At 34.6% G+C, this 25,517-nt stretch overlaps 3 protein-coding genes across 10 annotated transcripts; 2 read left to right on the plus strand and 1 right to left on the minus strand.

Annotated features, from left to right (window-relative positions):
• Positions 1-1,701: 1,701 nt before the first annotated feature.
• On the minus strand, positions 1,702-6,619 carry LOC133309851 (serine/threonine-protein kinase AFC1). 8 transcript variants are annotated; one of them, XM_061510698.1, is made up of 13 exons: positions 6,523-6,619; positions 6,321-6,444; positions 5,786-5,957; positions 5,498-5,524; positions 5,194-5,347; positions 5,064-5,112; positions 4,835-4,949; positions 4,513-4,604; positions 4,071-4,227; positions 3,926-3,990; positions 2,856-2,953; positions 2,662-2,767; positions 1,702-2,128 (listed from the first exon to the last, which is right to left on the minus strand). In XM_061510698.1, exons 2-13 carry the CDS (start codon positions 6,438-6,440, stop codon positions 1,967-1,969), a joined length of 1,317 nt encoding a protein of 438 aa, XP_061366682.1. In that variant the 5' UTR covers positions 6,441-6,444; positions 6,523-6,619; the 3' UTR covers positions 1,702-1,966. The 8 variants fall into 8 exon arrangements, with proteins under 8 accessions (XP_061366682.1, XP_061366684.1, XP_061366683.1 ...); XM_061510700.1 differs by adding an exon at positions 6,012-6,022 and having other exon boundaries at positions 5,786-5,914; positions 6,292-6,617; XM_061510699.1 differs by having other exon boundaries at positions 5,786-5,965; positions 6,326-6,617.
• Positions 6,620-14,299: 7,680 nt separating this feature from the next.
• LOC133309832 (diaminopimelate epimerase, chloroplastic) lies at positions 14,300-18,763 on the plus strand. The gene is made up of 9 exons (XM_061510675.1): positions 14,300-14,646; positions 14,735-14,902; positions 15,011-15,081; positions 15,396-15,453; positions 15,671-15,850; positions 16,203-16,287; positions 16,788-16,847; positions 16,972-17,045; positions 18,585-18,763. The coding sequence occupies exons 1-9, from the start codon at positions 14,377-14,379 to the stop codon at positions 18,699-18,701; spliced, it is 1,083 nt and encodes a 360-aa protein (XP_061366659.1). The 5' UTR covers positions 14,300-14,376; the 3' UTR covers positions 18,702-18,763.
• A 5,750-nt stretch (positions 18,764-24,513) lies between these two features.
• On the plus strand, positions 24,514-25,180 carry LOC133309847 (zinc finger protein ZAT11-like). Its single transcript, XM_061510693.1, has one exon. It carries the CDS (start codon positions 24,621-24,623, stop codon positions 25,125-25,127), a length of 507 nt encoding a protein of 168 aa, XP_061366677.1. The 5' UTR covers positions 24,514-24,620; the 3' UTR covers positions 25,128-25,180.
• The last annotated feature ends 337 nt before the right edge of the window (positions 25,181-25,517 follow it).

The following is a 25,517-nucleotide window of genomic DNA, read 5'->3' on the forward strand; positions in this document are numbered from 1 at the left end:
ATATTTATTTAAGAATCAAATAGTCAGATTTAGACTGATTTGTTCATTTTTGAATTTCATTCGTATAAATCAATATTTTACATTTTCTTAAATACAATGTAAACTTTTTAAATAAAAATGGCAATCAAAAGTTTTTTTTTTGTAATACAGTTTGTTTTCTTTCAATCAGATTATAATATAATAAATTTGTAACAATCTTTTCAAAAATAAAAAACAATATATGTAAAATATATTATAATATAAAAACAAAAAAGAGTTATGGAGTATTTGAAGACTAGCGGTGAGAGACGTAAATAGTTCATATTAAATTATACATTCAAACCTCAAACTTCAGTCCTATGATTACATAAAAAAATATTCAAAACTATACGGACCATTTAAATTAAGAGAAAATTATATTTACAAACTCTTAGAAACTACAAAATGTACTAAGAGTAATACATTCCAGTATATAACGTACTATTCATAATACTTAGTGTAATTTATAAACAAAAAATTTATAAATATAAAGATCCTTTCTAAATTAACCTAAATTTGAGCCCATGCCCATAACTTTTACAAGCATATGTTAGGATCCAATTGTTATCACTGACGTCACATTGTCCCCTTTGGGAGTATATTTTTTATGTAACGAGAATAAATACTTCTTCAAAAAAAATAAAATATATATATAGTAAAAAATAACCATAAAAATAATGGTAATATACATGTGTTACTTTTTTTCATATTCGGTAAAAAATATATCACCATACAACCATTTGATACATTGATAATACCGAAAATATTATCCCGTTTTTGATTCCTATCATTGAATGAAAGGCCAGAAAAAGCTTCACGAGATTTGCTATTTACTGATACGAATAGTAATATCTAAATTTAATTAAAACTACTTAAACATTGGTATTACTGATGTAAATTTCTTTTTATACTTTTTCATAATTGATTGTTGACTTACATAACAGTTTGCTTCTCACATTGCTTACTCGAGTGTAGTAAAATATTATATAAAGTTGTGTACTTATTATTTATGAATTGTTATACTCAACATAAATAAAACTATTTGTACTGACTTGAACCGGGATAATTGCCGTGGGAAGTCTTAAGATTTTTTAAACACCTCATCTCAATACACATAAATACCCAGGGGTGCAAACAACTTTTTCTCGATGTGTATTAACGTATATAATACTTTGCAGCTGATATAGACGTACAAGTTTTACTACAAAATTCTTAACATATTTCCATCGACATTAACTAATAAGAAATGCTACCACTTGGAGTCCGTCACAATGTACAACCAATAAGATATGTATACAAATGTGCAAATCGTGCTCAAGGGAAATGTTAAATCTTTATAGAATAATCAGACAATCACAGTCTAACAATCCTCCTAATTAGACAAGACAGAATAAATATTCAACACTTTAATCTCAATTAATCACAGAAAGGCAATAACTACAACTACCAAGTCTTTTTTTTTTTTTTTCAGAATTAAAATCAGTGCTTTAGATTACACATCACCTGTTGAGTGTGGACAATGTTTCTCCTCGTCTGTGACCTTCTCCAATGCTGCTGAAATTCTTACATAATAATACACCAACTTTATGAACATAGTATGACACAAATTGAATCTATATTGTGAAAACATGCAAAAACCCCAACCCCAACCCCAACCCACCCTCCCTCCCTCCCTATCTCTCTCCTACCTATCAAGTCGAATTAGGAAGATGACATTTGACTCCACCTCAAACAGTTCCGATTTGAACGGGCAGCACCATGGCAGCAACTAATTACACGCTAAAAAAAGGGGGAGGGGGGGAAGGAAAAATCAAAAAATGCAAGAGTACAAAACGAAATGCAATTTACTATACAGTGGAGCAAACAATCGAACGACTTCAACTATTTGTGTTATGGCATTCATTCTCTCAACCGTGTTTTCTCCTCCCGGCCATTATGTTTGGGGTACTTATAAAGGGTAACCATATCTTTTAGGATCTCTTGTGCAGAAAAAGGGATGTCTTAATGCTTCCCTTGCTTTAAGCCGTTCTGCAGGGTCATACCGCAGAAGCCCTTGCAAGAGGTCAATCAAATCGCCAGCAGAATGATCAACATGCTGCATTATAAGGTTCTGCAGGGGAATATTAGAGAAAATATACAGGTAAGGAAATGCATTAATACCATTTGAGGCACTGTCAAGTGGATGGAACAAAACTGGATGATAGAATATGACAAAGAAGAACAAGTTCCTTCTTTACAACACTGAGCAAAAGTTTCCTCACGTGTAAAATTTGAAGCTATCGCAATTAAAAACTTCTGGTTTTGAATAACAGCACAAAACCAGGGAACTTTAATCGTAAAAATGTTAAAGGATATCTATAACTTATGATTGACACAGTCAAATTTAAGTACTATCACATTTAGGCATCTGATCAATTCACCCTTTTATGCATTGATCTGAACCTCAACAACCTATATCTACAGAATTCTCTTTAAGATACTGTAAGGAGCCATGAAGCAAGAAATGGACACACAAAACTGTAGTGAGTAGATGAAAGAGGAATATCACCAGGGCATGGAACTGTATTCTCATATACAAACCCACAAATGATATAATTATATGAATATTAAGTTAGAAACAGGCAGCCACAAAGTAAGCAATACCGGCAAACGCGGCAATTTCCAAACTGCCCTCATGCTTTCTCTTGAAGTTGAACTATCAGGCCAACCTACTCGTGCACCTCTTTTAAAATACTTCTCAGCTCGACGACTGCAAGATCAGGCTTTACATGAAAATCCACAGAAAGTTTAAAGACAATACATATTTCCAAAAGCAAAGAGAATTCAAAAGCTCTTACTCAGCCCTGCCCACCATATGCGGAGGTAGTGGCCCTAAAACTCTCTCCATCATGGCAAGATGTTCCAAGTTCTCATGTGTTTGGAAAAGTGCCTCACCCTGTTCATATATATGTGAAATAAAATTGCTCAAGTCACTCACAAAAACCATAAACAAGTTTTGCTGGTGGAGTAATGGCAACAAGGACATAAGCATATCATGCCAATGGATATTGTAACATATCCACATCCCCAAAGAAAAATTTGTCTGGGCTAAATGTATATATGAACATGTCTTGGGCTTCATAGCATGAAAATCAGAGAATAAAGGTAATATCTGACAACTCCAGTTCCACTAAATCCCATGTAGTATGGTAAGATCAGTGCAAATGGAAATGGAAAGTGCAGTGATGACAACAGTGACAAGATACAACTCCCAAATGTGGTAGCACTTTTAACAAGTATAAATCATGAATTTTGAAAGTAAGGAAATAAAATAAGCTCAATTAAGTTTATTTGCATGCATTACACATATTAACAAGATACTGGAAACTGTTAACTCAAAATGACAGACAGTCAGACACATCCTCTGTTTCTTGTCAAGTGCTATTGTTGTACAGTGGATTAAGAGCCCAATAACTGTTGGCCACAACAGAGGGATTTCAGAAATCAGGACAGAAAATACAGTAGAGGGAGAGCAAGACAAAAGAAGAGAAGTAGCAAGTGGGTGAAGTTACTTTCACGTGAACAGAGAACAAAGAGACTGCACCGGTAAAATCAAAGGCTTTTGGCAACATTGAAGGCCTACAATGAACTACAACAATCTCAGTGGATGAAGTTGAGGGGAGGATGAAGTTTTTATAATTGATTTAGAACATACGCAAAATAAAAAACAGCATGAGTTGCTTCATTTTCCAGTGGGCAGCGATAGCAAATGCTATATCAACATAGTGATAGTACATGGAATGGCACAATATCAAAATTGCCAAGCTAGAAAAGTAGCACTTTGCTCTTTCAATGACAACTATGATTCTACCTTTCATGCATAACAAGTGAAGGAAAATAAAGAAGGTTTGGCCTGATGATTACTTACAGAGCAAAGCTCAACAAGTATGCAGCCTACACTCCAAAGGTCGCAAGGATAGTTCCACCCAAGACCTACAGAAAAACAACAGATGCAAAATATAATGAATGGAAAACAGATATAATGAGCATACATGTCAAGGAATGACAATTACCTAAGATAACTTCTGGCGCACGATAGTGTCTTGTTGACACCACATAACTGTGATCCTGATGTTCAAATGTTGTACTCCCAAAATCGATGAGCTTAATGGCACTTGACTTCGGTAGATTCTTGAAATAGGAGCAATCTTTTGCGGTCCGCGACAGAAACTTAATTGCCACAAATGAAGAATATCCCAACAAAAAAGAACAAATATTAAAATTTGATCTGTGAGTATTGTGAGGAATAAGTGCTTCCATGGTTGCATAATCTTAGTCAAATATAGAACATTAATTAACTATTGTCAATTTCATCAAAGGAGAAATGCAACTGCAAGTTGTAAAAGTCATCTTATTAACACCCCTCTGCTAGTCCTAACACATTAGTTTCACTAACTGACAAGTGACAAACGAAGTTGAATTGGGATAGTAGGAGAATGATTAGGAAGATGATACCTTGCAGTCTGGCACTTCAGTAAATTCTGATGAGACAAGAAGAATGTTCTCTGGCTTCAAATCAGTGTGAATCAAGCATAAATCATGCATGACTGCAGATACGAGCAAAATAATAAGTGACTTACAAGCATAATCGATTGTAATAATATCTATTTTGTGTCAATTCAATAATAGTTTAGTTTGCTTCAAATATCAAAGGATTATATTATACATAATCGAATGAGTTATTACATATGCATATGTCTTAAACTCCAAAACAGAGGAGCATCAAATATGTATAAAATATATAATTTGGTAGTTGGTACAGGATATGTCCACACACATGCTACAGACTCCAAAAGTTGTCTGCCAAACTCCCGAACAAGATCAATGGGAAAAGAACAATAGCTGTTTTTGCGGAGAAAATCGTATAAGCTTGGTCCAAGCTTCTCAAATACCTGTTGAAACCATTTAAATCCATCCGCAAGTTTTTTAACTCACAGAATATTTAAGCATGATCGAATAGAAATTCCTGTTATTTAATCAAATTACAAATATCAATAAATACTTACAATACAAATATGATTACGATAGTCAAACCAATTCCGTATTTGCACACAACTGCAAAGAATAAAACCACTTATACCACAATCACTTTTAACATCAGACCAATAATGGAAGACAACCAGAAAGAACTCTTACTGTGAACCATGAACATCATGTCTGGCTAGCCTCATCAAGACATCGATTTCAGTCATTGCAGCCTCACGATACTTATTTATGGAGCGAACAATTTTAATTGCCACAGCTTCTTTCTTTTCATTGTCAAAACATTCCAAGACTTGGCCAAATGTTCCTGCATAAATTTTAGGCATCCGCATTAGGCCAACACACAAAGAATACCTATAAAAAGTCCAAGGACGTGCTTAAAAAGTCTTTTAACATAAAAGAACTAGAAAGTGCAGAATATTGAAATCACATTGTCGGAAACACAGGCACTATCTACCTTCACCCATTTTACTGAGAATTCTGTCTGCAACAATAACAAAGAAAACAATTTTAGAGAAGAAGGCCATATATGACTAATGCATAAAGCAAACATGTCACACAAACAAATCAAAACTACCCCACACACATTTAATTGTAGGAAATAAACATTCATACTCATATGCAACCACTTTAGATGAGTTTTATAAAAAGGAGGGGGGGGGGGGGATAAGTATATGCTATGACTTAACATACATCACATTGGGCCCGGTAGATATCACATAACACATGAGGATGAATCACCTACATCGAGGTGTTAAATTTTCACCAACGGAAAAAGTGTAGTGACCGTCTTTATCATCAGGCCTCCAAGGCGGTGATCCATTGCGAGGCATTCCTCTATAAAACATGGACGGACAAGCATGATTTGGAACCACTCCATTCCCAAACTCCTGTCTGAAATATATTGCAGGAAGAACCTGCAAGCATTCACAGATTAATCATCCAATAATTAAGCAAAATGTTTACGTCACCATGCTGTAAACTCATAGTGCTTATAAATCCACATATAGGTCTATTTCACTATGCCTAACCTAACCTTCAATTCAATTTTATTTTATTTTTTCAAACAAGAAAAAGGTCTTATCGTGAAAATTCACCAAGCCTGATCATTCCTACAATTCCTACACACATTAATTCAGCTAAAAATGTCCAGCCAGAGGGGAGAAAAAAAACAGGAAATAGTTTTCTAGAAACCAATGCAGATAGCATCAAATTAAGAAAACAAAGGCCAATTATTCAAAGAATATTTGCATAAACATGTAGAAGAAAGAAATGAATACCTTGTGAGGAGGAGGAAGAGGAGGAGGAGGTGGGGGCTTATCCCATGTTAAACGAGGCCTCTTCCTTGGTCTCTTGTCCATGTTCCTATGCGGAAACTCGATAATCCGCTGCGTTTCCATTTATCTGTGCATATAGCTCTCGTCACGATACATGACCATTTTTTTAATTGAATTCAATATAAATCGGAGATTGAAGTCTGACCAGAAGCACCGAATTGGGAAAAAAAAATTCCCCAAATTTGAATCCCTAATACTGAAACGGATGAGATCTGAGGTTGAAGCCGAGAGGAGGAGGAGGAGGGAGGAGACTTAACCGTGGTTAACAGAATTAGCTACCGTTACTAATCCATGGTTAGGAGGTGGGCCCTACATATTATTTGTTTGTTATGTAGCGTTTGGTTGAAGGTTTATTTTGGGATTGATGGAAAAGTGTAAGTGGATATTGAAAAATACCACGTTTGGTTCAGGTTTTTTCAAAAAATACTAGGCAAATAGGATAGATGGGGAAATGACTTTTGTGTTCATTTTTGGATGAAATTCACTGTTACAGAATACCACTTGAGATGTGGTATTTTGAGATAATTAGGGAAGTGAAAAACAGGTGCGAAGTTTCTCCCGAACATAGATTTTGCAAATTTAAATAAATTTCCCTGGTAATATTTCGGTCAACCAAACAACTTTTTTTATATTTTCCTACCAAACTCACTTTCCAACCATTTCCCTAGTAATTATATTTCCCTAGTATTCAAAAAATTTCTCCTTAACCAAACGCTCCCTTATCCTCTGCACCGGCTCATACTGGATTCTACCAAGTTGCTGGACTAATTGGTAGTTTTTGTTAGGGGCTTATCCAAATGAGTTCGGTCCACTGTTCTAAAATCCCGCTCGATCGATCGAGTCAATTCGAAACCCGGTGAATCGATTCTCAGATTAATTCGGATCAAGTATTAGATCGATCATGTATCGATTCAGTCAAACTCGATTAAAATTTGGACAAATTCGGCCAAATCCGACTACCTGGTCAGGTCATGCATTTTTTTTTTTTTTAAAAAAACAAAATTGTTTCGTCTTATCAAAAAAAATGTAAAACTCAATTTAATTCTTTTTTATAATTTTATTTGCTAGTATACTCTTCTACAATATACAATGACCTCTTAGTTTTCAATATTGAAATAATTTGTGGAGTAATAAATTAGAAAATGTGACATATGTCATTTTAATATAATTGAATTTGAAAAATATGAGTTCAATGTCATTGAGAGGTATGTTTATGAAAATTCTGAGTTGCAATTTAAATTGACATAGTAATAGCATGCATTTTTATTTATTTATGCTTCATGATTTTGCGTTTATTTAGTGAACCATGTTTAATTCATTTAGATATGGAGAATATAATTAAATTTATATGTTTACATTTATATATATTTTTATATATCTATATATCTCCGGGTCAATCAGTAACCCACAAGTCCGATTAACCCACAAGTCCGATCAGTAATCCAGTATCCCGACTGAGTGGATGCCTATATCGAGTTTACCAACACTTGATTCGGCCCAAGACAAAACTAGGAACGAATAATTATTGCGACAAAAACAAATGCAAATTTCACTCAAGAGAGAAAGAGAGAGAGAGAAAGAAATTGCATGCAACACTATACACTGTAACTTCCTGTCGCTTTTGTGGTGTTAATTCGAATTAGATTTAATCTGCGTTGGTTGACGATAGGATACCTGATAGTTTATGGGATAAAAAATAATTTATTTATATTAAAAAACAATTATTTATTGAAATAAAATGGGTATAGGTAAGAGCATAGGTAAATGATAATGATTCTCAAAATTGAAATAATAATACGTTTGTAAATTATTAGAGGATGCGCTATTATTCAAAGAAAATAATTCTATCAATTTTTTCCTTATTGTTTTGTTATCACTTTTCTCACATAAAAATTTGATATTGGTCCTCTCATTTAATTTGATTATATTATGTGAAATAATCTTAATTATTCACTTAAAAATTTGATAATGAATTCTCTCATTTAACATGATTATAGCATGTGAGATAATATTAACCATTCACGGATAATAATAATGAGAGATTAGAGAAAAAAATCTTAAAATAAGAAATGACAAAAAATAATCCACTTCCTAAAAATTTATCTTCTCCGATGATTTTCTTTTCCAAATCTGTACTCTAACAGCTTTACCAAAATGCTAGACAATTATGTGAATTTATATGTATTTTTATACACATACAAAAGTCAATAAAGTTTTGAAAGAGTAAACTACAAATTAAACTGAACATATATCGATCTCAATGAGTTGGCAAAAAAATTTAATTAATATTTTTTAATAAAATAATTATGCATTTATTACAGTTTTGAGAATAATTACGGATCTATTGCGCAATGTGATGCCTCTTTTGGCGTCACATGTGACGCCTCATTTGGACGTCTCACCCTAAGGGAGACGCCCCTATGGGACGTCTCTCATGAGGTATTGACACGTGTCATTTTTTTTCCAACAAATAATAATTTAATTATAAAACTTCTGAAGGCCATAACTTTTGACTCGGGTATCCAAATCAGGTAATTTTTTTTTTGATTCCACATAAATTTTCGAGATCTACGCAATGACATCTCATTTGACATTTTTTTTTTTTTTTGGAGTTACCCAACCCTAATTACCTCTTTGAGGCGAGTTGGCTCCTCCGGTATCCCCACGAGCTTCGACTCATTTGACATATTTTATTTCTCACAAACACAATTTTAATTTAAATCAGGTCATCATTCTTCCTTAGAGATTTAGAATATTTATTTAATTATTTCTTTTATTAATACATATTTTTTAAATTGATTTTTGAGTTTAAATCACAAATCAAATCTTTATTTTGTTTTCCTTATTAATAATAATTGTAACTTTTACTTTAAATCACAAACCAAAATTTTTTATAATAAAAATAAAAAAAATTATTTTTTAAATTAAATCACACATCAAATCTTGATTTATTTTTTATATTAAATCACAAACGCAGAGGCTTCTGAGTTTAAAAATGTGACATGTGTCAACACCTAACACGTCACCAATCACGTCTAAATTGAGTTTCAATCAAGAGGCAATCACGCCTAATTTAGGTAATTTTATTTTTGAAAAACATTCATAAGCCATCATTAATTTCAGACCACGAATAATAATCCAGAAGCTTATAGCATTAATCATTAATTTCAAAAATAATATCATTCCTCCTTAGAGATTTAGAATATTTATTTAATTATTTTTTTATTTTTACAGATTTTTCAAATTGATTTTTTAGTTTAAATCACAAATCAAATCTTTATTTTGTTTTCCTTATTAATAATAACTTTTATTTTTATTTTTAATTTAAATCACAAACTAAATTTTTGTTATAATAAAAAAATTATTATAAAAAAAATTAAATCATAAATCAAAATTTTATTTATTTTTTATATTAAATCACAAACTCAGAACTCAGAGGCGTTTGGGTTTAACCGCTCTTATAATACCATTCTTGCAAATTAAAATTGTGTTTGTGAGAAATAAAATATGTCAAATGAGATGTCATTGCGTAGATCTCAAAAAGTTATGTGGAATCAAAAAAAGAATTACCTGATTTGGATACGCGAGTCAAAAATTATGGCCTTCAGAAGTTTTATGATTAAATTATTATTTTTTTGAAGAAAAAAAATGACACATGTCAACACCTCATCCTTAGGGTGAGACGCCCAAAAGAGACGTCACAACAATAGATCCGTAATTATTCCCAAAATTGTAATAAATGGGTAATTATTTTATTAAAAAACATTAATTAAATTTTTTTGCCCAATGAGTTTTCTTCAGTGGAGCGAGCTTCTTCTTTGTTAAGGTTTCTCTACTCTAATCTCTATGGAGCTATGAATTTTCTACTTCTCTAACCTATATGCATTTTTTTAGTAGAGTACTAATTTAGTTGGGGTCTTGCCCTTGCTTTGGGGCTGGAGGATAAGCCAAAAAATCTTCGGTTGGGGGATTAGTCTCGTCCTTTCTCCGGTTGCGAAGCTTAGTGCACCCACTGTTACAATGAGGGGCTAGCCCAAACAGGCCGTACCCCGAGGGCATGGTGCCCGGAGAAGATTGAATGTGGATACCTCCTGACAATGTACCAAAAAAAAAAAAAATCACAATGATGGTTTACATGGTTCCCTCAATAATCCACAACGTTTGCGCATTTAAATAGGATGGCTTCGTCTACATCTCCTTTCGTTTAGTTTGCGATGCCCTATATGACTTGTTAAATATTGTCCAAGAACATGATGCCTCATGGCTCAAAACAAAGCAAAACAGCCAAAGACTTGAACAATCGTTCAAGAATTTCAGGCTTCAATTCAAACCTTTGTTAAAAGATGGAGAAAATAAGAAGGGGAATACATGCATACTTTATCTAAGTTCTAACCATGGTCTTTACTCTCATTTAACAGTCTCACTTCTATCTACATCATATCATTTACCCACGTACATCCTAGCGATGCTAAAATATACATAATATTGATTATTATCTCGCTAATTCTTAATTAAGAAAAAAAAAGCAAGCCTGATTATGATGCATAAGGCAGAAAAGTGGGAGGAGGAACAGAACAACCAGCTTCATAAAAGCTTTCTCTTTTTTCCAGTTAATATATGATTGTGCATCCTATTCGAATCCATATCCATATATGACATTGGTTCTTCATTCTTCACTGATAACCCATAATTAGTGGATGCAGAAGACATCTGAGAAGGTCCCCGAGAATTCCCAGGAAATGCCAAACTTAAAGAAGTTTCAGAATTATTGTCTTGGGAACCACTGAGTTGAAGGCCAGAGGAAGATAAAGGAGGAGGGTTTTGCCACTGTGGAAGTGGAGCAACTAGAAGTGTCTGAAGCAAAGGTCCAGCTTCTGTTACAGTTTGTAGCAATCTACCTTTCTGAGGCAAGGGTTTCCCACAAACCAGTTTATCAATCATTAGCGAAGAACTATCAACTATATTATCTCTTGAAGCACCTGTATCTGCCTTGATTGTACCAGGCGTGTCTTGATGATTTGGTTGCTTTGGCAAGGACAACTTGTTTGATTCAGCTATTCTTGTGTGAGATAAACCCATAGAGGAATGCTTCTCATTTGACTGGAGGCTTGCCAAGGATAAATCATACAAACAGTTTGAGAATGCTTTGGAACTCATATCTGATACCTTGGTGCTTTTCATTGATGGCTTTGTTTTGTACTGGTGAACTGCATGGTGCTTAGGATGTTCAACTTGAGGCATAATAGTGCTTGTCTCAGCTGGTGTAGATGGTTTGAAATTTCTCAGTAGCAATTGAAGCTGGTCTCTTGCTTCATCTCTTTCTTGGCAAACTCTCTTTAATAGCTTATACAAGTGTTTTATGGTCTCCTCATATTTTTTTATCTCAGTATTGGCTTCCATTCTTGCTGTTAAGAGTTCAAGCTTGGTGCAGAGAAGCCTGCGCTTAATCTCATCAAAGCTCTGGCAATACAAGACGCAGTTCAGTCACTGTGAAGCTGATAATTCAAAATATAATACACTACCAACAACAAGATATTAGAAAAAGTAATGCTTCTAGTTTTTTTAACTAAAAGATTGGGACACCAAGTTACAGGATCTGTTCAAAATGGTAAGATAACTAAATACTAAAGTTGTTTGGCATGTGAAGTCACAGGGTTTTAAAAAAGTAACAAGCGTTCAACTTCTTATCCCTTTGGTTAAAAGATAAAGCAATGTTTTCCAACTTTTTAATCGGCTTTTGTTTTTCATATTATTTCTTTGTACAATATTGTGAACGCACATAATTGTGTTCCCCAAATTACATGCATCCCCGTAGGATTAGTTATTCTGTCGTTATCATGTACATCTTAATTGGTTTGATTTGTCAACATCAAAATACAAACTACAGCTTCAATGGCAGATTTAGGAAGAAAAAAAAAAACATTAGTCCCTTACGCAAATAGAATCTACTCGGTGTCTCTATGTAATAAATAAACTTTGATATACCCCTAATGGAACATCCAATAATGCAAACGAAAGAAATTATTAACTGGAACCCAAATGAAATTAATGAAAACCCGTTTAGAATAAGAGTAGAAGAATCATTCACCTCATTCTCAGAAGAAATCATATTTAGCTAGCTATGAACAATGCACGTACGCCACCCAAGCGGGTTGGTTGTGTCTGAAATCTGAATTAGGGAAATGACTGCTAGTCTTGGGTTCAAGACAACCCACAAAAGTAAATGATAGGATTTTGAAAAAATAACAACACCTTTTTTATATTCTAATTTAACAGTCGTTGTTAAGTGTATCAACCTCTCCGTGGTTCTAGGGATGTTGTTTACCTATATATCATCGATATCCCCTTCTCTCATTTTTAATTGCTTGCGACCTATTTTTAGGACCTATATTTTAGAGACAGAATACGTGGCCAATTCCTAATTAGGCTTTGACAGATGAAACACAGTTTTGCTGAGTGTATCTGATATTATAGAACAAACAAACATTCAAATTCAACGTTACTGTTGGTTTTTGTGTATGAACAATACAACGTTTTCGGCTCCTACAGCAACCATATTGTACTTATTAGGTTTCAGTTATTTAGACCAAATTTTTCTTTGTAACAAATTGAATTTGACTCTACCCTCCTCTTGCCCGTTGTAACTCCCTTTGACGGGATGAAAAGCGCAAGTCATAAACTTTGTTGCATTTTGTTTGATACGTTCATAAATTACAATTTCCTATAACAGAATCAAATCTGAGTAACATAAAATTTTGATGATTACTATACTATTTCAAAGGATTTCAAATTCATAAATACCTATAGTAATAAAAATTATAAGAGCAACTATTTCCATCATTACGGACTTTTGCTGTTGCAGTAACTATTATGGACTTGAAAACTTAAGGAAGCCCAAACCGCGTTAAAAAAGTATGGCAAGGTTCACATGTAGTAATTATTTAATCACAAGATATGATTCTCTTCACAAAATATCATTTTTATAGATAGATGAACTTTACTTACATTAACTTGACTAAAAAATCATTTCGGCGTGACAATTTTTGTCCTTTCTTTTGTTTTGATGTTGATTTGATCCACATGCGCAACAAGTCTCTTGCTCTATTTGATTTCCAACTTTTCCTTCGTACACCTAAATATATTAAATCATACGTTAATAGACATTATATATATATATATATAGTTCACGACGAGAATATGTAAAAAAGTTTAACCAAAAATCAATATTTTTAACCCCTAAGGAAGCTCAATTAGCAACTGAGCTTGCTTCAAAAGATTTGCTTAGGTAGGGATTCAAATACAAAAAAAAAAAAAAAATCAATATTTTTAAACTTATTAAAAAGGAAGTTTGTAACTAGTTTACAAGCTAACTCGACTTAATGCTAATCATAATTAGATTATTATATCATATGTGCGTCATTATCACTCACACCTCCAACAATTTGATTATTTTTATTGATTTCATTTCACATGTTTTAAATTATTCTCTAAGTTAATTGTAATATTCAATAAATAAAAAACAACAAATGAGCAACGTGGTTTATTAAGAGTGCGATTAATTAATGTTTTAGTTATTATAAAAATATCATCATTTTGGTACATTTGAGTAGCTAATATAAAGATATCAGGATTAATCAAAATGTTACTTCTCATCAAATAAATTTGGGTAATCTTGATATAATATCATATACAAAAATTATTCCTGGTGTGTTGTCTCATAATTTTATAACTTATCATGATTAATTAAGGGGTTTAGTATTTGTTCTTTTAAAAGACATAGAGTTATATTATTTTAAATGATAAAAGACACAAATAATAAAAATTATGAAAAAAATCATTATTTTTTTTAATTTTAAATAAAAAATATTAAATGATATTAATCAAGAGAGTTGGTAGATAATCAAAATGTAAATATAGGGAACTTTCAGCGTTGTGCTGCGGCGGAACGAAGTCAAAACGAGGGAGAATCGAATAGCCGCCACCATTTGAAAGTGCAGCGATGGCCATAACCGCCACCATTTCTCTTCCTCTCACCTCGCCCACGCGCCGCTCTCTTGCTTCCGTCAATCACCTTCGTTCTTCTTCTTCCAGATCCATTTTGGTCATACCTCAACGCACTTCCAAATACTCCCATTCTCGCCTCGTTGCTGCTTCCTCCATGAGCATCGATGCGCCCGTGAAAACCTCCTCTACTTCTTTCCTCCACCACAGAGAAAGTGGCTTTCTCCATTTCGCCAAGTATCACGGCCTCGGAAACGACTTCGTTTTGGTGAGTCTATGTTCCACTCTCACTCTTCTGATCAAATAGTCGTTCGGTTTTAACGAAGTTTTTTGCTGTTACGAGTGGTTTTGAATAGATTGACAATAGAGACTCTTCGGAGCCAAGGATCAGTCCAGAGAAAGCTGTGCAAGTGTGTGACCGTAACTTCGGTGTTGGTGCTGATGGAGTTATCTTTCTCTTGCCTGGCATCAATGGCACCGATTATACAATGAGGATTTTTAACTCTGATGGTAGTGAGCCTGAGGTAATTCTTCTTGCGAATAGATTTGTTCATGGTCTTGATTGAATAATGGATTAGTTTTGTCATTGACAAGTTCACTCTTGTTTCTTACTTCGACACTTTTCTCTCTAGATGTGTGGCAATGGAGTGCGATGCTTCGCTAAATTCGTTTCTCAGCTTCAGAATTTACAGGGGAGGCATAGGTATCGTCGTTTTCTAGTAGTTCTTTCTGAAAATTTTCTGTTGTTTTTACCATGGTCTCTGACCGTTTTGCTTCTTAGGTCTTATTGCATGTGATATTGTGTTTTTTGGGCAATTTTTCATATGTGTAATGAATGTAAGTAAATAAAACAATTATTTTTAAAGATAGAATTTACTTATTAGATAATATTGGAAATGAAGATAATAAATTGATGATGATTTTTGACCATGGTCTTGTTGCCACCTCAATCATTATCAATATATATTGATGAACTTCTTGAAGTTTCATCCAACAATTTATTTTCATGCTTCGCAGTTTTACTATACATACTGGTGCTGGGCTGATTGTTCCTGAAGTCTTTGAGGATGGAAATGTACGTTGTTATTATGTGGCTAATTTTTGCAATTTACTTATTGATATGTGATATTGTTTAAAGGCATCAGCTCATGCTGCTTCCAAGGTTCCTTTTTATGTACTACTCTGAATCAGTGAATTGGTTTAACGTGAAGTAGGAATTTTCTTTTTGTCACTTATGTGGTATTGGTTCTCTTTCTGTAGCTTGATATAGACAATAATACTATCTGCTTCAGGTCAGAGTTGATATGGGGGAACCGATTCTTAAACCGTCAGATGTGCCTACTAAATTACCTGAAAATAAGGATCATGCTGTTGTTAAAGCGGAGCTAGAAGTTGATGGAGTTATCTGGAATGTGACTTGTGTTAGCATGGGAAATCCACACTGTGTAACATTCAGTAGAGAAGGAAGTCAGGTCTTCATTTTTTACATACAATAGATGTTTCACAGTTACAATTTCCTTTTATATATTATATGGTGCATTCTGGATCTATTTAAAGGAATGAAACACTGTGTAGGAGTAGGAAGAAAAGACATTGGTCAGTGATCTGTAAGATGATATTACATACAAATTCATAGAGATTCTAACGTACGGAACTAAATATGTAACCATATCATACAAATCTCTACGTATTTTTTTACTAAATTTTTTTAATCACATCCTTAAATGTCAGCTTTCATCTGTCTTACAACAGTTTTAAAAGAACTTAATCATTTTTCTGCTTTTGCCACATACATCATATTAGTTTTAATCCTTGTTGCAACAGAATTTGCTTGTTGATGAATTGAAGCTAGCAGAAATTGGCCCAAAATTTGAACATCATGAGGTGTTCCCTGCACGGACTAACACAGGTAAGATCTGTCTATTTGTATTATTGGAATATGATTGTCAACTTTCTTTAAGATGTTGTTTATCTTATGCCCCCCATCAATTTTTTATTTCTCTCGCTAGGGCCTTTTAAATTTTTTTTCTTCCTGCCAATAGCAAGTCACATGAACATTCTGCCAAGATGGAAACTTACTGACTTGTAATTATTCTTAGTTTAATGCTTGAGAACATGATACTGTTTGTATTTTATGGAACTTGGTCAGACTGTATGTCTAGCTTAGGTTGGGAGAGGTGTGCTTGTGGCTTTCCCTTGTGTAGAGCATACAATATTATCCAATTATGTCCATCTTTGATGCATTATTCATTCCCCCTGCATTTTGTCCACCAATTTCCGCCCTCAATGTTTTGATTCCTTGAGCTTGACCCAAATGTCCTAAATATGTGTAGTGAGATCCATGAATCTAATCCTGTTGCAATTCCTTTCCCTCTTTAATGGTATGGTCTCTTGTGATTTAATGTGCAGAGTTTGTGCAAGTTCTGTCCAATTCTCACCTGAAGATGCGTGTTTGGGAGCGTGGAGCAGGTTAGAATATCTAATATCCAAGATGTGTGTCTGATTAGTATTGTTAGTATGGTTAGTTAGGATAAGTCCAAGGATCCTTGTAGGGGAGAGCTCATATTTTTTTTTTTTTAAACTGTTTTTGCAGGAGCTACTCTAGCCTGTGGAACTGGAGCCTGTGCTACTGTTGTTGCAGCAGTTCTCGAGGGTCGTGCTGGGAGGGTAAGCTTACTAATTTACTTGTAACAATTTTTTCTTATAGATTTTATCATAATCTATAATAAATGTGATTGTCGCTGTTTATTTTAAGCAATGTCTTCTTGTAACCATGAATCCTTCCTATAATATTTGTTGAAAAATTATCCTCCTTGGGGATTTCCTTTGGTCTGAGTCCCTATAAGCTTGTGTTTGAATTGGTCTCTCCTTTTTTTCATAATTTATTCAACCATCAATTCTTCATTGCAAATTCTTTTGAAAATCAAACCTATCGGTTCTGATTCCATGAAAGTGTAGGTTTATGTAAAAGAAAAATTGCTTGGATCTAAATATAAAGGGTGTTTGGGTTCTTCCTTGTCTGCTGCTATCTTTAGAGATGGAGGTGGTTTTGGAACCATTTTTCTTGTCCATGAGGGTGAGGTGATGGTTGTAGCTAATTTCCTTCCTTGAAAGATCATGGTTGTTAGGGAAAGGGCTTATTATGGTGGTACAAAGTTGGTTTACCAATATTTTTGTTGAGACGGATTTCCAAAGGTTTGCAACAGATCTAGATAGGGGTTTCTTTGATGCTAAGGAGTAGGCTTGCTTCTTAAGGATGTTAAAAAACTCCTCACTGGTTTCTCCTTTGTAGTCGTAAAGTATGTCCAGAGTAATTGTAACCTGGCAGCTCTTAGGCGAGCTCAAAATTCTATAGGAAAGTACAAGGTCTGTTGGTGGGTAGAGGAGACCCCTACATTTATTTGTTACATTATTTTGGAAGATGGTTCTAATTAAAGGCTGCTGGCAGTTTCTGACATTTTGGTGCATATATCATTAAACTCAAAGGGTGTTAAGGCTCCTTGTTGGCTTCTGCAGTAGTGTCTTTTGTGGTCTGATGCTGGTACAATACAGCTTATGTTAGTGGCCCTGCTTTGTAAGTTATATTGATGATCTAGACCTGGAAAAATTGTGTCAGCTAGGTGGTAGAAGTTTAGTTGCATCAGTCGTTCTAATCTCATGTTACAGATATGTTTAGTATTATTTATTGAGATTTGGTCTTTTTAGTCTTCGGATGGTGCAGACATATTCTTGCAAATACCTATATAATCAAAGGGTGTTTGGGTTCTTTCTTGTCTGCCGCATTGGTGTATCTTTTGGTCTGGTGCACGTACTGGCCCTGCTTCATTAGTGGTGTGGGTGGTCTGGACTGGGTAAAATCTTGGTCTGCTAGATGGTAGAAGCATTGTTGGCGGTTTAGCTATTTGTAGCATGCCTTGTTCAGTAGCATTATGTACAGATCTGCATTGTACTATTTGTAGAGATGTGGTGAAGCATTTTTCTACCAGAGGCAAATCATCATTGTTCTTCTTGGAGGCTCGAGTTGGTAGCAATAGCGAATGTGCATTGGTCGTAGTTTTCAGTTTGTCTTAGAGTTGATATTGGTGTTGTATCAGAGCCATCATAGTATGGCTTTGGATGGTGTGATTTCTTTCGAAAAAACATTTCAGCTGAAAAAAATAATAATGCAAGTGCCATCATTATTTTTAACGTGTCAATTTGTCACAGAACTGCACGGTTGATCTACCTGGAGGGCCTCTGCAGATTGAGTGGAGAGAGGAAGATAATCATATCTATATGACAGGCTCAGCAGAGCTGGTTTATTACGGATCTTTGCCCCTTTGATATGTCAATACTTCGGGGAATTATGTATTGCTGAATAATAATTAAAGACTTGTTTTGTACTACATGTTTTCACCTCGTATTCAATATCTTCCAATTTAGTTGAATGAGTCACAATAAATGTATACCCGTACAATAAGTAATGAAGCAGTGAGAATTATACGAACTATTAAAATTAGGAATGATAATGTGAATACCAAAAGGTGCGATAGGCAATCGGGTCAATGGCTTTTTCATGATATTGGGTTTCAAGATTATACAATATAGATCAAATGCTGTGTCGGGGATCATGAGGGCAAAGTTAAAACACTCAAAATTTGGAATTCAAATGCTGCAAGATGTGGATATATTTTCAAAGAACGATCCATAACTTAAAACTATTGTTTTAAACTCCGGCACCATTTCGCTTGTACATGCAATTGTATAAAATATAATAGAGGTTATCAACTTTTAAAAAATAGAATATGATATATTAATTATCAATAGTAAAATAGTTTAAATTTGTACATTATCGACAGATAAATGGTATTACATTATTCTTGAAACTTTTTGCTTTAATTTTTTTTATAAAATTTTAGAAATACGTTTTTTTTAAAATAAAAATAGATAGTAATAGGCTTCCAAGTTCCAAGCTTCATGTGAGACCACAAACCTTAAGAACTCCTTCAAGTTTGAATATTTCAGGCTCAGGGTCCACCAACACAGATATCTAATGGGGCGTATGCGGCGTTTGGTTGAGGAAATTTTTTTTGAATAGTAGAGAAATGTAATAGATAGATAAATGATTGGAAAGATAGATAAAGTGAGATAGGTAGAAAAATGTAAAAAAAAGTTGTTTGGTAGGAAAAATTTTTACTGGGAAAATTAGGTAACTTTATGAAATCAACAGTGCATTAAAAGTTAGATAATCGGTTTTTCGAAAAATCCCACCTTCAAATTGGGTTTCTAAACCGTGCGGATATCTATGTTTCTCATAAATCCATACAAATTGGATAGATGGGTTTTTGGTGAAAATACGTTGAAACAAACATGGTGTTTCTAAAAGTCATACTTGAGAAACATAGATATCCGCTGAAAAGCTCCCAACCAAACAGTAGCCGTTGGCAAAGCAATGCTTTCATTTTCTCATTTTGTAATATGCTTCCGAACAGTAACAGAGGGAAGATTAAAATCATAGAAAAACAAAATCAGAGAAGTTATCTTTCTCAGATTCCCCGATCTTCCCGTGAGTACCTTAATTTCCTAGAAAAGTTGTTTGGTTGAACTATGTCTATTTTTTGCATTTGAATGGTCCTCATCCTGATAGTAGTGTAGGGTTTGTAATGACATGGCACCATTCCTTGCCCCAATTTAAGAGGAGTTGATTAGAACTCACTTCGTCAGGACTAGGATAAAGACTAATGTCCAAGTTTTGCTTAGATGCAGGTCACTTAACTGCTGTTTCCTTCATTACCAAGCCTATATGTTATTTTTCTGATCGAGGATTTGGAGGTGTATGTTGTGGTGGGATGTATGAAATTACACAGTTGTATATTCAGAATGGATTTAATTTTAATCCACCCACACTGACTATTACTCAATTATATTGACCATGACTACTGCCAAAATTAAACTCATTCAAAATTGTTTGAAACTGAATTTGATGATAGCAGGCTTCTATTTTCAGATTAAGGGTTGATAGTTGAGTTCATTATTAGCTAATAGCTATGCTTGACATTTTTTTTTAAAAAAGAAGAAGAAATCATGTTTATTTTACACTTCCATTGTGCGACCTTAAAGTTTTTTCTTCCAGATAAGTTATTTCATAAGAAATCTTCTTCATAGAATTTGAAAACGAAGTTGAGCATAGCTCATCGTTTTTATTTATAATTAAAAACCAAATATCTTTCTGAAAAGAGCTCTCAATAGAAACTGTTCCGAATGGCCCAAACACTAAAGCGGCCCAACTACCCAGGCCCAATACCGGGCGTGAACCCGCGTCAGCCCTAAGGGCTAACATGGACCCCCTCAACCCCCAACGTAGCAGCAGGTCCAAGACATACACCAAAATGTCCCATCTTGGAACGCTAGCCATCGAAGGCGACTACCACAGACACCGCAAAGGGAAACTCCCCCTTTGCCCGGTGCTGACACCGCCAGAACACAGAGGGCGCAGCACTGCCACAATGACAGCGCCAGCATGCCTAACACTGCATCATGGGAGTAAATCCCAAGGAGAGTTGACCTCCCCCTCACCAACCCACACCATTTCCCCTATAAATAGCCCCCATGGGCACACCTTAGAGGTATCTTATGTATCGTTATATTGCCCATTTACTTGAGTCATAGTATCCTTTTGCTTATTATCTATTCACTGTTTACGCTTGGCTTTATACTTCTTAGCCTGGTTTGTATCAGTGCTAAGGGTATTATCCATACATTGACTCATCTCCATCGGGAACACAGTGGGCTTATAGATCTCATCGGTACAGAAACTATAAAGATTTTGGCTGGATTTCCCTTCTCACATCCTAAATGATATAGGCTGTAGTTTGATTCTTCCGACGTTTTATTTATTTAATCTTGCAGGTCAGAAAGAAAGGATGCATGCAGAGAATCAGAAAAGGATCTCGAGTTTTGGTTCTCTACGAAATGAAAGCTTGAAAGATCTGCATAAGAACATTATGGGGTCTATTTCTCAACAACAGAAAAAATTAATATGCATGGAAAATCGTGTCAGCTCCTATTTTGCAAGTAAAATGTGATGTAAGATAAATGAAGAAATATTGTTTCACTTACATGTTTCTCTGGGCAGCACAAGCTCGAAAATCAAGGATCAATCAAGTGTAGGAGATTTATACTTCAGGAATAGGAACCCTGAAGGAGCTGACCAATACATTGCATATAAAAGCTTTTTATCTGATATGGAGCAACTGCAACCTAAAGCTTCAGCACAAACATTGGCAGCTGAGAAGGTAAGAAGTCAAGTGATATCGGCTGTTTTACTGTAATGCCAAGTTTCATCTCACACATTTTCTGTTCAGAGAATGCTAGAAGAAATATAAAAAAATACATTAAATGCTATGTTGATCTGAAATTGATTATGCCGTGCTTCCTTAAGAGTTCCTTGCTACAAGGATGTTGTATGCAACATCCATAATTCTCTTGATGAGCACAAACAGCAGTTAGTATTCTCCATTCAACAAGAGGAAGTAGGTCCATTTGTAACATTTCTTTCTTTTGTTTTGCTTTAACTTATTTTCTCATAAAAATATTACATATATGAATATATTAACCATGCAATATGAACTTCATAGATCAATGTAGGGATTACAACAAAGTATGACTTCAGCACGAGTGGTTTCAGAGGCAACTGTGAACTTCTTTAATGACATTCATCAGCATTCTTCAAGAGTCCTAAAAATTATTGAAGAATATCAAATTGAGACATCCCCCCAATTAGTTAATTCTTGAAAGGAGTTCAAGGTAAGCAAACGTTAAGTTGTGCTCCCCTGATATCTACGTCAGACTCATGGTTGGTTTTCTTCCTTTAACCTGAAAGAGGAAGAGGCTGCAAAAGAGGAGGAGCAGAACTTAGAGAGAAAGTTGCAGCAGTTTTGGCAGCCTTGATATCCAAGAGAACTGCTACGGAGAGCAGTCAGCTTTTTCTTCTTTGGTTGTTGTATACTTTATAGTATCACTGACTTCTGAAAAATGCTGTAGGTCTCAGTGAATTCAAGAAATATGCAAGGCACAAGTATGCTACACAGTCTAAGAGATGCACAACATGCAGAAAGTTTCTAAAGGTGCTACTAAGGAGGTTAATGAATATGGAGACAAGGTGAAAAATCATTTCATGCAACAGATTTTCTCAGCAACTGATTTCAAAGCGGTAATGGAAAATTGCCTACAGGGGTGTTGAGTTTTTGTTTCTTAAGTTATTAGGAGAGAGTAATTATTTTATTTTATTTGCTGATATATGCACATCTGCTTCCATGTTATGCAGCTAAAAGACAGTGCACTATTCTGGGGAGTAGTGGTAAAATGCCTAGTTTTCCCGGAATGATCTTTACGAGAGCAGTCTTGTAGAGATAGATAGAATCCATAGTGAAGAAAGTTCTGCTATTTCTTGTCATAGATTTATTGTTGTTCTTATAATTTGAATGTCTGTAACTTATATTGATGATTAACAGAAAAATATATTGACAAATTGTGCTCTGAATAAAGAATTTGTTTCTGGATCCATTATCTATGGATTCAGATAATGATGCCGGAATCAGCTGCCTGCAGGCAGATGCGAATTGTAGTTTAAAATTCTTGCATTTATGGTTTGCAAATCCCTTCTTCTTCTTCTTTTTTACTAGCTGAGGCCTGAGGGAAACAAACTCATACTTTCAGGTGCGCTGATGCTGGACCATGAGAATAAGAAGGAAATTGATTCCATGACTACACAGTGGTTGGAGCAATGTTAATTCTGCACAAGAGAAACATGGCGAAAGGATATTTGGTATACATGGAATCTTCATCTTTACTTTGTGTAGTTGTTGGATGTGTAATACACCTTTCAAATAAATAGAAAATAAAATTGTATTTTTCAATAGATTGACTATAGTTAATGGATGCACTTTTATTTCATGAATTGTTTAACCTCATAGTAAGACATTACTATATGAGGTTATTTTTTTGCTGTACTTTCTGGTTATTCTAGTGTCTTGTGAACGAACCAAAAGTTAAATGTTGTTCCTGTTCTTTGTGAACATGTTGATCAGAATACAGGTTCAATGTCTCAGAAAATAGATATAGTAGTCCCCAGCCCTGCATCTATTGAGGAGATGAGGACACACATCACAGAAGGCAATTCCTCGGTGAAAAGATCAAAAATGGATCCAAGCAGAAAGCAAAATTCCACGCTTAGAAGCATCTCCAAATCGAGCTCCGTTTGCAGATTAAATTTGACTTTAGTGTTAGACAGTTAGTTGGAGTATGGAACTACCCTTGCATCCTGTGTAATATTTTCCTTCCAACCCCTATAAAATAATAAGTGATAGTTGAAATTTCCATTAACTAATAATAATTAATTATTCTATTTTCATCTTAACTTGCTTGAGGTATGCTTATACCTGCAAGACGCTTTAATTTTTTTCCTCTCTCTACGTTGTGTAGAATCTTCATGGGTTTTCCAATCTGCTGCACATATTTGACTGCGTGTAAAGTTTCACTATCTAGATAATATGACGGATTTCGCTGAAAGCATAACTCAAGTTTTCAGATGGTTTTACCAACAACCAAAGCAGTGGGAACACAAAGAAAAAACCAACTTCAAATCCCTCTCTAGCATACTAAATTGACACAGACTTTGCCATATTCAAGAGAGACCAACAAGTATTGTTACACAAATTTTATGGTGTTTCCCGGGTTTCGATCCGAAGTTGCTTGCCCTTTTCTTCTTTGTTACAGTAGAAAATGCATAGAATCTTCTTTATTAAAATAAATAAATAAATAAATAAAAAGACAATCGAAGTTTCATGGAACCAGTCACTCACGGATTGTTCACTCGGTGGCTTAACACGGCTGAAAAGTGAAAGTGAGAGCGTAAGGCATAGCGTGAGCCTCACGTGGACTAATATTTGATCATTAATAAGGGCATTCACATCATCACGAGTTGAGTCAAAAAAGTAGTCCAACTAATTATTTTTTTATTATAGCTTCAACAAATGGACTTTTTCATCGGATTTTGAACAAAAATCAGTGTCCCCACACGCCACGTTATCTTGACTCGTCTCCATCCGCATATAAATACCAAAACCCCCCAAGAGTTCCTCATCCTCACCATCAACTCTCATATATCATATTCTTTCTGGACACTGCATATTTCATTACACTCACAACGAATTTTCTTTTTTTTTTTCTTGTGCTAATCTGTTCGGATCAATATTATTAGCCATGAAGAGACAAAGAAACAATGAAGGGTCAGAGAACTCAGGTTTGGAAAATTGTCTGATGTTGCTCTCTTGTCCACAAGAAAACAAGAAGGCACAACAGAAAAGTTTTGGGCATGTAGAATTTGAGTGCAAGACCTGCAACCGCAAGTTCTCGTCCTTTCAAGCCCTTGGTGGCCACAGGGCTAGCCACAAGAGGGTGAAACTTGACGGGGAAGAACTCAAAGCACAAGCCAAATCTCTGAGCTTGTGGAATAAACCCAAAATGCACGAGTGCTCTATTTGTGGCCTGGAATTCTCACTGGGCCAGGCACTGGGAGGCCACATGAGAAAGCACAGAGCTGCCATGAACGAAGGGTTTCCTTCTATCAACCAAGTCATTGCAAAAACCCCAGTTCTGAAAAGATCGAGTAGTACGAGGATTATGTGCTTGGACTTAAACTTCACGCCTCTGGAGAATGACTTACTGTTCGGAAAAAAGTCAACACCAGTTCCTCTTTCTTTGTTCTGATCAACTTTACATTTTTACTCTTTCTTGTCACATGTATTCTTTCCATTTTTTTATGTAAAAATTCATTTATTCTTCTCTTTGAATTGTTAGCTTTTGAGGTATATAATTTCATTTCAATTAGAAATATTTTTAGTTGTGTTACGACATAACTTTTGTTTTTTTATTTTTATATCGTGAAAAAAGTAACATATTCACTTCAGGAAAGTAACATATAAATGACCTTAAACTTTTAAGCTTATGAAAAACAGGGGATTCAATCTCCGATTCTAACAATAGAAGATTTTTTTTTTTTTTTTCTGAAATATTCCCCGTGTTAAGTGGAAAACTAATCCGTTGAAGATAGATCCTTAGACAAATATAAAATTATTAATTTAATCTAATCCAAAAATT

The sequence above is a fragment of the Gastrolobium bilobum genome, unplaced genomic scaffold (genome assembly GCF_033153095.1).
Source record: "Gastrolobium bilobum isolate Gb01-03AN ecotype WA unplaced genomic scaffold, APGP_CSIRO_Gbil_v1 utg850, whole genome shotgun sequence".
Classification (NCBI taxonomy): Eukaryota; Viridiplantae; Streptophyta; class Magnoliopsida; order Fabales; family Fabaceae; genus Gastrolobium; species Gastrolobium bilobum.